The 13,902-nt window shown below is 41.0% G+C and overlaps 3 protein-coding genes across 3 annotated transcripts in view; all 3 read right to left on the bottom strand.

Annotated features, from left to right (window-relative positions):
- Window positions 1-3,363: 3,363 nt before the first annotated feature.
- fgfbp1a (fibroblast growth factor binding protein 1a) lies at window positions 3,364-4,991 on the bottom strand. Its single transcript, XM_034544051.1, has 2 exons — window positions 4,913-4,991; window positions 3,364-4,299 (listed from the first exon to the last, which is right to left on the bottom strand). Exon 2 carries the CDS (start codon window positions 4,289-4,291, stop codon window positions 3,668-3,670), a length of 624 nt encoding a protein of 207 aa, XP_034399942.1. The 5' UTR covers window positions 4,292-4,299; window positions 4,913-4,991; the 3' UTR covers window positions 3,364-3,667.
- Window positions 4,992-6,418: 1,427 nt separating this feature from the next.
- Window positions 6,419-7,132, bottom strand: fgfbp2a (fibroblast growth factor binding protein 2a). The gene is made up of 2 exons (XM_034543009.1): window positions 6,639-7,132; window positions 6,419-6,581 (listed from the first exon to the last, which is right to left on the bottom strand). The coding sequence occupies exons 1-2, from the start codon at window positions 7,130-7,132 to the stop codon at window positions 6,419-6,421; spliced, it is 657 nt and encodes a 218-aa protein (XP_034398900.1).
- A 5,002-nt stretch (window positions 7,133-12,134) lies between these two features.
- Window positions 12,135-13,902, bottom strand: part of prom1a (prominin 1a) — a 34,706-nt gene continuing 32,938 nt past the window's right edge. Inside the window, exons 28-30 of the mRNA XM_034543007.1 lie at window positions 13,392-13,495; window positions 12,681-12,718; window positions 12,135-12,261 (exon numbers count right to left, since the gene is read on the bottom strand). Of these exons, the coding sequence (XP_034398898.1) occupies window positions 13,426-13,495 (70 nt within the window). The 3' untranslated portion in view covers window positions 12,135-12,261; window positions 12,681-12,718; window positions 13,392-13,425. The remainder of the gene's footprint in view (window positions 12,262-12,680; window positions 12,719-13,391; window positions 13,496-13,902) is intronic.

Raw genomic sequence — 13,902 nt, 5'->3', positions numbered from 1 at the left:
GTAATATTTGTTTTCCGTGGGTTGTTGCATTTGAAATGACAGTCGGGGGCATAATGTGAAACTATTTTTGAACTCTGTCAGTTAACCAAATTATTTTAATTCATTGGTGTTTTTTTGTCGTTTTTCTTCCCCGAGCATAATAATATAATAATAATACATTTTATTTGTATTGCACTTTATATATACAACCTCAAAGTGCTACAGAGCAGAAAAATAAAACAAGAACATTTTTAAGATGTTCCTGAGGTGATAGAAAGCTGTCTTGCAGAGGTGTTTGATGTGGGTGTCAAAAGTGAGTTTGGGGTCCATTTTAACACCTAGGTTGGTGACAGATGTGGAAAGAGGGACGTTTTGACAGGAGAAGGTGATACAGCTGATGGTGGAAGAGCGGAGCTGATGTGGTGTGCCAACTAGGATGGCTTCTGTTTTTGAACTGTTTAGCTGAAGAAAATTGAGTTTCATCCACGCCTCTATGTCCTTCAGGCAGGTGGTGAGTGTGGCTATAGAGTGGAAAGCAGAATAAGTGGGGGTTGTCCTTATATAGAGCTGTGTGTCATCAGCATAGCAGTGATAGGATACCCCATGCCTGCTGATTATATTACCCAGGGGAAGCAGATAGAGGGTGAAGAGAAGAGAATTGGGCCCAGCACTGAGCCCTGAGGGACACCGCAGGTGACCTTGTGGGTGTATGATTTTGCTTTGCCCAGGGTAACGTATTCCGTTCTGTCGGACAGATATGAGGTGAACCAGTTATGTATTTTATCAGAGAGTCCAATGGTGTATTTCAGACGATGAAGGAGGATGTTGTGGTCAACTGTATCAAAAGCAGCTGTTAGGTCCAGGAGGATGAGTAGAGATGGGGAACCGGTATCTGCTGCCATCATGAGGTCATTGGTGACCCTGACCAAGGCTGTTTCAGTGCTATGGCCAGGGCGGAAACCAGACTGAAACTTCTTAAAAAGGTTATTGTCTTTGAGGTGATCGTGAAGTTGTGCTGCAACTGTTTTTTCCAGAACTTTGGACAGAAATGGAAGATTTGAAATGGGCCTGTAGTTGGAGAAAACTTCTGGATCCAGGGTGTTTTTTTTAAGTAGTGGTCTGATGACAGCGGTTTTTAATGCAGATGGGATATTTTACGGCCAGGAGGGAGTGGTTTATGATCTTGGTGATTAATGGAGAGATGGCAGAGGTGTTTGTCTTTTGGAGAGCTGATGGGAAAGGGTCCAGAGCACAGGTGGTTGGCTTTGTGTGTGTTTATTTTTATCATATCCTCCACTTCCTCCTGTGTGACAACGGAGAAGGAGCAAAGAGGCTGGACAAACTCAGATGGTGGGTCGGTGGTTGTGAGAGGCAGGACAGCAGTGGCGGAGAGAGGTGTGAGCGGATGTATTCAACCTTTTGTCGGAAAAAAGTGATGTGCATATTGCACCTATCCTCAGTGGCCTCAGGATGGACAAGCGGAGGCGGTTTGAGAAGATGATTTACAGTAGAGAAAAGTTGTTTAGAGTTACCGGGGCTGTTGTTGATAATGGTGGAATAAAACTTGGACTGTGCATCTCTCAGAGCTTCTGCATAGGCCTTCCTGTGCTCTCTATATGCCTGTTTGTGAACAGTCAGTCCAGAAGTCTTGAGCCGCCGCTCGATGACACGCCCAGCAGCCTTCATCTTATGCAGCTCGCAGGTGTACCAGGGTGCTGAGCGCGAGAAGGAGACTGACCTGGATTTTATGGGGGCGTGAAGGTCCAGAAGACTGCTCAGGGACTGGTTGTAGGAATCCACTAAGTCAGTGCCAGAGAGGAAGTCGGTAGAGCCAGAGGAGAGAAGTTGAAGGTCCAGAGCCGGGGCATCCATGTTAATGTTTTTCAGATTTCTGAAATGGCATCTGCTTCGCATCACATCGCACACAAGCTGCTTGTCTCGAGCAGCCGGTGTTTCAAAAAATTCGTCCTTTTTTTTTTGTGAGAAAAAAAACAAAACAACCTCCTCCCTAAATGCACTTCTATTCTTCATCGCATCCCCGCAGTTATTTTGTGAATGCGCCTCTAATCGTTGCCGGTTCCTCCACGTGAGCCCAGAATGCGACCTGCTGAGAGTCGCAAGTTTGATGGATTTCAGTTGCGGGTAAAATGTGTTACGTTACAGCGGGAGACGGAGATGAAATCATCGAGGAAAAATGAGAGCCATTTGCCTTTTTTTTTTTTCTCGCCTCAAAATCACAGCGTGTTCCCCCGAGGCTGATCTGTTCCGGCCCGTTTGGAGAACGTCGTTACCGACGCGTCGCTCTTGATGCTGGTGATTTTATATAAATGCTGATGTGATGTCACATCACTGTTATCAACTATTTGTCCGGTTTACTTGATCATCAAATACACATTCTGGACCACGGAAAGGGGAAAAGTGAGGAATTTCTTGCTTCAATTAACCCCAATCAAGGATTTTGGAAATTGCCAAAATATAGATGAGCTTTATTCTGAAGGGGCTGATTGCCCCTAGGGTCACAAACAATAATATTTTGTCATGCACACAAATAACTGATTCAAGGGACTCTTTCTCAATGAGCGTATAGAAATAAACCCTGAAATGAACCTCCTTAAACATTAGCAGTGCTGGAAGGTAAAGTGCATTAAGTACTGTCTATAAGTACAGTTCTGAAGTATTTGTACTTGAATATATTGTCGTCACTACATTTATTAAGACTTTTTATGCTAAACATATAATTCTTTGTTACACATTAAACTACCAAAAGAATATGAAGTATTTAAAATTAGCTTCACCTCGACCAGCGCAAGATATAAGTATTGCTTACAAATGAATACATCAATGATAATAATGCAGTAAAACAATAGTATGACACTCATGAGTACTTTTACTTTTGATACTGTAAGTATATTTTATTGCTAATAGTTAAGTACTTTTATTTTGAATGCAGGACTTCTGCTTGTAATCAAGTGTTTTTACACTGTGGCATTGATACTTTTATTTAAATAAATGGTCACATTTCACTATTAAACATTCGTGAACCCCAACTTGTGAAAACCTCGCAACTATATTGTTGATTTGATGTCATGTAAAACGACTAAAACGACTACTTCATCTGAGAGCACAGGTGAGGTGTCCGTTGTCGAACGAGGCCCCTGCTGCCTTCTCCACTTTGGTTTCGCAAGTGGAGCTCGTGTGAACTCGGGAGGCTTGTCGGTGCCAAAGTATGCAGGCCGAGGATTTCTAAAACAAAATTACACTGCCTCTGGTTAAACGCCCCATGCTCAACATGCTCCAGCTCCTAATCTCCCAGCGAATACCTTCTTTTTTGGGAAAAAGACGGAAGTCCAGCTTTGACATTAAAGACGAGACGGGGTTCCTTTTGTTTGAGTGGTTTATATTTTTAATGAAGTATGAGTATGATGGACAGCAAATGCCTTTTTAAAAATGAAATAACATGAAGATGTGCTGTCAAGACAAATGGAGAGGCTCTTGTTCTTACATTGTGTAAAGCCTAAAAGTATTTTCCTAAAAAAGCAAGTAAATGTCTCCCAAATTTGACAAATCGAACATTAACGAATAGATAGAAAAAAAAGTGTGCTCTGAGGAATGTGGAGTAATACACCTTTTTAAATAAACTATAATAAGATACGCGTTGATTTTACTGCACAGAGAGCTGAATACATTGTCAGCAGTCATAATCCTGCACCATGGTGAAAAAGAACGTGCAGAAACTCGACCAGGAGTCGTTGCAGTGCTCCTCGGCCAGCTTCCTGTTACCGGGTTGACAGGACTTGACGGCTCCGGGTGCAGCAGAAGGTGAGAAAGTCTTCCTCTGAGCATTACGGAGACGGAAATGAGCCTCTCCGGCAGCTCTCCGGCACACGCCCGCCCTGACCGAGGCGCGGCTGTCCTGGCACAAGCTCTTGTGCTTCTTCAGCGCCCTGGCGATCTGCTTCCAGTAGACTTTGACGTTGGAGGCGTACTGGGAACAGGCAGCCGGCCTGGCGACGTATTCACAGCCGAAGCTCCTGTCCCCCTTCTTGCAGGCCACGCCGAGGATGAAGACGTCGTCGCCCGTCGCCGCCCAGGTGCACTCGGACTTGTCTCGGGTGACCATTTTGCCCTTGAGGAGCTGCGCGGGGGCCCCTTTGGATTGGCGGCCCACCCTCGGCCCCGGCTTGACCTTGGGATGTCCTCTGTCCGCCCCTCGTCCTCGGCGTCCGTGGCTCTTCTGGCAGCTGCTCAACATCAGCTGATGGGAAATACAGGCCAAGACCAGCAGGATGGCGACATTGGTGAGGAGAGCCATGGAACCCCCTGCAGGGGGACACATCAATATTTAGATAAAGAACCTTCAATCCCTTACATTTCCCTTCTTAAAAAGAATCTTTATAATTCCCTATTATACCTATATTTTAGACAAAAAAGCCAAAGGCACATTTTTTAGAATAGCATCTTTCATTGCAAGTTAAAGTGCTTCACTTTAGGACATACACATGAATTAATGCAATGTATAAAATAGACACAAGACAACATTAAAAGCCAATTGAATTTGAAAAGAGTTCAATGAAATAGAAGATAAACACAAGCTGCGAAGGAATACATCAGAATAAAAAAGAGGACAAAAGAATTCCAGTGCATTGAGATTTAAAAGATAGCCTTGAATGTAAAGAAAAAATAACAATACTACAATATGACCACTCAGACACACACTTTTCACATAATAGGGAAATAACTTGAACCATGATGCATTTAATTAGGCAAGTACCATAAAGGGCATTTTAATTCACTGTAATGATAATGTAATATATAAATAAATAAGGCATTGGAGTAAGTAGCAGCCACACACACACACACAAACACACACACACACACACACAAAGTTATAATGATTAGTAATCAGGGATCATTACAGACTGATGAAACTTACCTTAAGTTTTCAGAGTAAACTTCAGTTTTCAGTCCCGACAAGTGAAAGCTGAGAGTCTCAGTAAACATGCAGTCACAGTACGCTGCTGCAGAATCAGCCCTCCCCTTCTTACACACGCGCACACACACACGCACACACACACGCACACACGCACACACACACACACACACACACACACACACACGCACACACACGATTGTAATCAAATTAAGGAAATTATTCTGATTGGCTCAAATAAAATAATGCCATCCTTTCTCACTGTTTTGTGCAGTTTCTCAACTATGTTCTCTCTGTTTTAGTTTGTAGATTTTACATCAAGCAATGTGTAAATACTGAAAACTTGAAAGTGTGTTTAAACTTGTGAACGCTAGACTTTCGTTGAGATATCGGGACTAAAAAATAATCTGTTTCGGTCGATAGTGCGGCCTGCTTTTATGATAACTTCACTTCTTAGTGTTTTAAACCTTCTGTTAGTACAGTGTGCAAAAGATAAAATGACCTGAACCTATCTTGAAACAAGCCAGATGTCCCTGGAGGAGAAAGCCACCGATTGAACTCGGTGGTCTGTTTAATTTAAGCAACAGTGACACCGAGAGGCCAAATGCGGAATAGCAGGTGATTCCACTATTTATTGATGACCATGATGAAGATGAATAAAAACACATATCGACAGTTATTTTCAACATTGCTGCTCTTCTGCTGTCAAATAACACTTAAAAAAACTCATTTGACTATTTTGCATGATTTTTTTTCTCTTCTTTCATCGAGACGGAGAAATAAAAACAAGCTTATCGACACAAAATAATTGAGAATAATGTTCATTCATTTATTAAAATCATTTTCACATTCATTATATCATTAATATCAGACAGTAATATTAAGTGATGCAAGTAGATTATATACAAGTAAACAAAAATAATTACAAATATATGACCAGTGAGTTATCAGTGTACTTTCCCCACGTCCATATGTCGTAAAACAGGTTTGTGCACCAGTGAAAGTTGTGTTTGTACCATTTCATACATATTTCATAGCCTGCTCTGTGAGCCATTTAGTTTGCTCTTACATAATTAAGATGGGAAGAGTTTTCTTAAGCTTTAATGCACGCAGGTTAACAGAGGAATCCAACGTTGTACGGTCTCAGCAGTACCATCCCTTCCCCTGAAGAGAGAGCTACAGTTCTTCCATCTCTTCTACCACAGATGAACAAACTGCTGGTCTGGAATTTCCCTCCGAGGGCCGCTTTAATCAGATATCAGAAATTATCATCATCAGTATGGTAAACCTGTGAATACAGCAGAGGCGGAAATGCATATACGGTTGTAATTAATGTGCATTATTTATATTTTGAGCAAGTAAAAGACCGCTGAATGCTGGAGGCGAGCTAGATTTAAAATATACAGGATTTATCATTCAACCACAGCACTCGTAGAATAGTCCTAAAACAACGTAAAAAAAGATGTGTGTTCATAAAGACGCGTATAGTTCTGTAGCTCACCTCCCGCGTTATTGCCCCACCAAACCGATGAAGTAGGAGCAGATGCCCTGGAGTGACCTCCAGCAGTACCGCTGCGCCACCCTCTTGGCATTGCTCTCCGTGGGGCTCGTCGATGGCGGCGGACCGGCTCTCGCCGTGGGCGTCGCTCGCGGCGGCACACGAACGCTTTGCCTTGCAGAACCGGGCCTCGTGGGTGCGGTTGGCCGAGGAGGCCGAGGCCCGCCGGGCTGCGAACCGGGCCTCGTGGGTGCGGTTGGCCAAGGAGGCCGAGGCCCGCCGGGCTGCGGCGCCGGCCTTGTCCTCGCCGAAGCCTCCGGCCTCGACCGGGGGAAGGAAGCGGACGAGAAGACCATTTGAGACTCTTCGGTCGCCTTCCTGCACATGTGAGGTGTGATCTGCCTCGGAGCCAGGCAGGCGTTGTGGAGCTTCCTGAGGCCCCACATCATCTGGACGAAGTAGTGGCGAGGGTTTTTGTTGTAAGGGCCGCAGGTGTAAGGCCTGCCCACGTATTCGCACCAGTAGGAGCGCTTGCTGCTCTGGCACGAGAGCCTCAGCCTGGTGAATTCCCCTTGGCCCGTGATTGACATGGTGCACGAGTCCTGGGCCTGGGTTTTGAACGTGATGGGATCGTCCCAGATGTTTTGCCTCCTCTCGCTCTGAGCCTCGGCTGACCGGAGGCAGCAGGCGAGCAGAAGCATCAGAGCCATGTCCCGGGTCCACATGGTGTCGGATGGATGCTGAGCGTCGGAGGGGGAGAGAGGGACTGCTCAAGCTGAGGGTAACTCCTGCTATTTATTGTCTGAGCGGACAAATAAGGAGTTTAAACAAAACTTCCTACGGAGGGGGGGAGCAGCGACTACATCATTTATAGCCGTCGGGAGAAGGAAAGAGCCAGTGATGTTCTTCCAGTTGTTACGTAACGAACTCTCACACACAAACAAGAAACAAAATCATGTCAATTTGCGTCTTCTTGAACATTTCCGAGCACTTTCTGTTCGCCGGGGGTGGGGGGGCAATTTATTATTATTTTTTATGGTTATCCCGTGTCTGTTGAATCTCAATTAAAGAGAAACACGGCGTGTCTGGGAATACGCTCGTGTAAAAGAGCCTTCTGAAGCCCTCAAGGTCTCGCATGTTTTTTTTGTTTTTTTTAAAGGCAGTTGGAGCTCATAATCCACGCAGTGCAGCCTGTCATTTCCCTCCCAAATATAAACACAATCAGACTGCAACGACCACAGAGTCACTCACGTGGCAGACCGCGCTTAAGTATTCGTGCTAATTAAGAAGGAACAAGAAAGGGAAGACATTGAACATAATTGTAGGTATATACATTACATATAAACACAAATGAGGAATGCTTCTAGAAAGCACTGTTTTCTAAAGATAATCACTAGAATATACATTCTACTGATTATCTTAAGATGATGTCTCCTCCAGGGACATCATCTACAAAGGAAAAGTAGAAAAATGTACTTAAAGTATTGTACTTGTGCATCCTTTTGACGTTGCAGCTGGTGGAGCCGGAGCACATTTGAACTTCTATAATGTTGGACAGTTTAATCGACAGCACAGGACTTTATAATGTTTTGTTTGTACAAATAAAAAGTATCATGATCAAATTAAAATACTCGTACTTGCTTACTTTCCACGACTGTCCAATAAAGTCTTTAATGCTCATTTTGTCACACTTTCTGGCTGATCTTCGTGATGTGAAATTCTTTAGCTACTGTGTTTCTTATTAAAGTCTTTAATGCAGCATATTCACCGTCACACTTAATCAGATGTAAGTATCCCTCTGTGTAAAATGCATCGTATGATATTCAGTTCAATATCGCTTTATTCATCCCCAAAGTCTGCAGGGAAGTTTTATGTGGCATAACATATATGAGGTTTTCTTTGCTGGCTCTCTATAGATAATTTTCCTCCTGACAGTAAACGGTTATTATGCATTTTAATTAGAGGATACTTTTCTCCATGCAGAGCGCCTTAAAGTACATACTACCATATAGCATCCTAGCTCCCGCCGGCAATGTTAATGTATAGTTCAACCCTCAAGGATCATACACACCGTAATGTACAACTTGTGCAGATACACAGAAACAAACATTCAAACACAGGGTTTGATGTGCAAATAAACACAATTTTTTTTCCTTTCCTGAACCACTGCTTCTGTTTTTTTTAATGTTTTTCTTTTTGTTCTCATTTATCTTTTATACAAACCTATTTAGAAGCAGGAATGAGACGGCAGGCGGTTTCGCTGGTGGTGTTTATTCGCATACTGTTTGATGCCCAAGGAAACCTCAGAACGAAGAAGATAATCATCCTCCTATATTGAAAATAGCTTACCAATAACGCAACCAGCGGGCTCTGGCCAGCACCACATGAGAATGTGCAGTCTCGTGTTAAAGATTTAAAATACACTATGAGCGACACGTTTCATGATCTCAGTGGTGGAATGTAACAAAGTACATTTACTCAAATACCGTACACTTTATTGACAAAGTTATATTGAAATTAGCCCCACATATATAGCTGCAATATTTAAGCGATGTAATCGTCAAAGTATCAATTAATTCCATTAAGTAATAGGCATTCATCTGAATGGGGCCGTCCTGTAAAATGAGTACTTTAGGTATGTTTTTAAGATAATACCTGTGTACTTTTTACTTTTCTTTATTTTTGCACTGTTTAAGTAACATATCTGAGTACTTCTTCCACCACTGTATGTAACATGTATTTTTGTATTTAATAAAACACATTAATCATGCAATCATTGCTTTAAATATATGCAGTATATATTCTTGCTAAACGCTGTTTATTTATTTCTGTGTCGCTTTCCCACAAATAATTAAACCCTCAAATTAATCTTGCATTTGAATTAAAGAGAAATATTTGCCCAAACTACATTTTTAAAGCATTTTGAAAAAAAAGTGACAATAATAAATTGATTTTCAAAGTTTATTCACAATTTATACACTCTTTTCGCCACCACATAGGACGTTTCTATGGCTCCATCAGTGCCGCAGGTCGAACCAGTTGCTGATGTGTCTGTCCTGAAGGTTCGGATACACAATATCTACTTTAAAATAGATAGACAGTAAAATCAGACCGTTTATTCTCGCAAGATGGGTCACATCCAGACGCTATAGCAGACAAGAATGATAGTCCTGTGAAGTGAGCACACTGTACTTAAAAAAATGTCCATCTTAACAAGAAAAAGTAAATAAAAAATGTCAGCTCATCTGATGCTAACTGAAGCCTTTTTAAATTAACGCCGCGTTAAACTTTATCCAGATTGCAGGTAGACAGTATGTACCTACTACTACATGTATGCTGTGTATACTGTACTATTACATATACTGTAGTAGTTCTATGCAGTACTATTTCATGTACAAGTACCTACTGTATGTAAGACAGATAGCTTTCTAGCTTTAGCTGCTAGCTAACGAGCCAAAACGTAACTGCTAGCTAAGAAGCCAAAACTTAGCTGCTAGCTAACAAGCCAAAACATTGATCTGAAATGATTAAAATGACCTTTTAACTCATGAAATTAGTTTTCCATTGTGACGTTAGTTTATATACAATGTAATAAAAGTAAATGAGGTTCAGTAGATTACATGTTTCCTGTGCTAATTTGTTGGTTTTGAGGGATCAAGTGGCACAACCTTGTTTCTATGGTGGCATCAAAAAGCGTTTTCTAAAGAAATCACCAAAATAGTGAAAATGTACATTGAAATGTACTTTACATTTATTTCATTTCGTTGACAATTTTAGTACTGTAAAGTTACATAATGGTACTGCAAGATATTCAATTCGCTAAAATACAACTTTCAATGTGAAGATGGACATTTTTTCCCAATGCATCAACACCATCCACCGTGCAAACCATTAAGCATTCGACTGGTTTTCTACTTTTTGAACTGTCCCGTGATTGGATTGTCTAAATCTAACCTGTAAACATGGAGGCGAGGCAGGTTGGGACGACTAGATTGGCTTGCCCATTGCGTTAGTGATAAAGAGTTCAGCATATTTCTCAGCCAACATCATCAAGTTATACAAAATAAAAGATATAGCTCTTGAATACATTCACTCGTTCCGTATAGTTTAAAAAAAAAATGTATCCATAGCTACTGTGGGGTTTTTAAAAAGCAGAAACAAAATAAGCACTTCACTGATAGACCACTAAAGACCTGAGACCTACAGTAAAAAAACAAACCAATTTGGCTTGAGAAAGTATTTCTCCACTTTAAACGCATCATCACTATAACTATCTCAGTACAACACGTTAGTGAACTCAACATGATAGTTTGTTGTTGTTCGGGAACAATCTATCAGCCTGACACTTTTGTCAGTGTGTGAAATATTAAGTTATGCTCTGACTTTATGTAAATTAAAAGGGAAAATCCACCTCAAATACTTAAATTATTGGTAAAGTAGTATTTGGCGATCTATTTCTTTTGATTGATGTTGTTGTGAATTGATGGATAATAAATAAATCTGAAGGCTCCAAATATTATTAAAGGGAATGGAAAAGAAAACATTAAATATTGTGTTTGTCTAACATTAACCAATCAAATGACTCAATCGAAGCTGGGAAAATCCCTCTTTGGTTAAACTTCTTACCAGCCATTGACATACGCAACTTGTGAGCAGGGGCTACAACCAGAAATTGCTTAATTTGAAAGAATTACTAGACAAAATCATTGTGATTTGGATTTTAAAAAAAATAGTTAGCAATAAAAAAAAAAATTAAATGTATCGCTTTGGTGGGAAATGAACCCACATTTAAAAATATGTTTTTTTTTCTGATTGTTTAAATGCATTCTGGGAAACGTAAGAAATAAAGACCTGACACAAAATTAGATGACTCAAGCAAAAAAAAAAATTAAATAAACAAAAAACATTTGGAGGGTGGGGGGGTCGGAGGGGGTCGGAGTAAAGAATACAAACAACTGTACCACAAAATATTGCATCCGTAGGTGGATTTTCCCTTTTAAGAAAGAGCATATCTGTAAAAACAAAAACAACTGCATGAAACAACGTTCTGAAAGGCAACCAGTCATTTGCAATCCGTTCAAAAACCAGCAAAGACGTCAGAATGGTCTGTAATAGTGTAAACATATATATATATATTTTCTTTTAAAGTCATGCTAAATTTCTTTATTCTAATCATGAAAAATCTACCTGGGACACACCTCTTTCTGTATATATTTTTTTAAACCACTTTGTTCAAATCATCCAGCCATTTAAAAAACACGTCCAGACCCACCGACTCACACCTGCCGCAGTTATAGCTTTAACACCTTGAATGTCACGTTAACGCGTACCTTTCCTTGCAGATGTATTGACGTTCCACCGTCTGTGTCGAATGCGACACATCCATCGCATGTGAAAAAGTGTCCTCTACCAGCTCGCCGTCTTCTTAAGCACTAACAAGAACATCAATATATGAACAGGCATCACAGTTATTGTCACGTCCTCTCGCTGACTGTGTTTTTTCAGCTGTGTTTTTGTGTCTGAACAAATGTAAACGCAGACACGGCAGTCCTTTAAAAAAAAAAAAACAAAGAAGAAGAAGAAGAAGAAGAAAAAAGATGCAGAACAAGCCTGGCTCAGATTGATGCTGAGGGAGAAGAGTTTCATGTCCTGCAGGCAGAGTTCCTTGGATGGGGAGCATTAAACTGTCCTGATATCTGTTTGAGGAGGTTGAGTTGAGCTACAGATACAAAAAATAAACAACAACAACAACAACAAAAAAAACACCCAAAGGGATTTGTGTGTTCCTCTTCTGTTGTGAAGAAACCAGCTTTTTATTGAGCTTCTTCTGGTCCGAGGGGCTCGTGACAAACAGCTTGAAAATAGATGAAAAGGTTGTGATTAGTAAACATGAACTTTACTGAATGCATCTGGACATATGGACATGCATCTTGAGTCTTGAAGTTAAATAAATAAGAATACAATGTGAAAAAACATCAGACTTTTTTGTAGCTCCCTCTTGGATGCTAGTAACGATCGGATATCTCTTTGCCTCGTTTTATTGAGGTCCAAAACACAGTAAAATATGATTAATTTGTAGATAATTAATTATCAAGCCAATGTCTTTGAGGAAAATCCTTTGATTCTGATCCATTTTATTTCTCACTATTGATGCAGGAAACTTAATTTAACTTAATTTAACTTAATAAATTTCCTCCTGGGGATGAATAAAGTAAAATCTAATCTAATCTAATCTAATCTCAATGAATCTCAAATTTAAGAAGGCAAACTTACTTTACGATGGCGCGTTTCAGTTCCAGTTTTCGAGGGCACTGGGAAGGCAGATATTGAAGAAAGATTAATTAGATTCATAACATATTAAGGGTCTAATTCCTTGAATGGCCCAGGAAATTAACGCAGCTCTGGCTGTGTTGCGAAGTAACAGACACAAGAGTGCAGTCGGTTAAGTCTCTCATAAAACTCCATGGAGAGTTTTTAAAGAAATATATATGATATAGTAGTTATAGTACTACCTGTTTTCTTCTCTGAATAATGCATTCCCCTCCAGATATTAAAAGCTATATTCCCGAAATGCTGTATATCTTATGTGACATTCAGGATCTGATCAGTTTTTTTAAGAAGCAAATGATGTTGTTCTCAATAAGCATCACAAGTCACAAGTAGTCAGACATGAATGCCACAAAGACATTTATGGTTCGTTAGGGATTCCAGAATTGGCATTTCTCACCATGGCGGTTTTCCTGCAAAGTCACTGTGAGCAGAAAAGCACTAAAACCAGCTGTAAAGAAGTGTTAGAGAGTTCGGTTAGAGGTGCAGAAATGCAAAAACAAACAGGATAAAAAAAAACAGTGGATGGAGATGGAGAGGCGGGTCGACGGCGGACAGACAGCAGGGCGAGATGACAGCCGCGCAGAAGAGAGATTTGAGGATCGGAAAGGAAATTAAAAACTCAGTTTCAGGAACGGAGGTTCGGCTTTTCGGTACCTTTCAGGAGCCGGAACGAGAGCACGGCTCTCTGTCACCAGTCGATGTGCCTCGGAGGAGCCGAGGCCCGTGGGAACCTGTTCATAGTGTCATATGTAGGGACGCTACCGGCACACGAACACACACAAACACACACACACACACACACACACACACACAAGGGGAAACACTTTAACATCACAATTCAATCATCGCCATTTAGTGAAAACCGTCGGCCTGCTTCTCTTTTACTTTGCAAAGAAAAACAGGACGAGCGGTCGGTTCACGAGGCGGAGAGCAGAGCAGCTTCATCATCAACTTCCTGTCTACTGTACGGTCACTTAAAGGGGCAATCATATTAGTTGGGGGGGGGTATTTCAGAGATTTCTCTCAAAATGTCATTTAAACACTGCTGTTTTGCAAACGTGACTTCATTGCTTGTGTCACTTCCTGGTTAAGATGGTTTCAAAAGAAACCGGAGGGTGAAGCGTCAGTGTTTCAGTCGCTCTTTGTTTGTTGATAAATGTCAATA

This window comes from Cyclopterus lumpus, chromosome 10, assembly GCF_009769545.1.
Source record: "Cyclopterus lumpus isolate fCycLum1 chromosome 10, fCycLum1.pri, whole genome shotgun sequence".
In the NCBI taxonomy this organism is placed as follows: Eukaryota; Metazoa; Chordata; class Actinopteri; order Perciformes; family Cyclopteridae; genus Cyclopterus; species Cyclopterus lumpus.
This window is presented reverse-complemented; position numbering and strand designations above follow the sequence as displayed.

Excerpts from the sequence above, each read along its gene's own strand:
- fgfbp2a (XM_034543009.1), bottom strand. The coding sequence starts at position 7,132 with ATGTGGACCCGGGACATGGCTCTGATGCTTCTGCTCGCCTGCTGCCTC. Across the intron at positions 6,582-6,638 it reads CCCACGAGGCCCGGTTCGCA|GCAAAGCGTTCGTGTGCCGC; the intron begins GCCCGGCGGGCC and ends CGGTTCTGCAAG.
- fgfbp1a (XM_034544051.1), bottom strand. The coding sequence starts at position 4,291 with ATGGCTCTCCTCACCAATGTCGCCATCCTGCTGGTCTTGGCCTGTATT.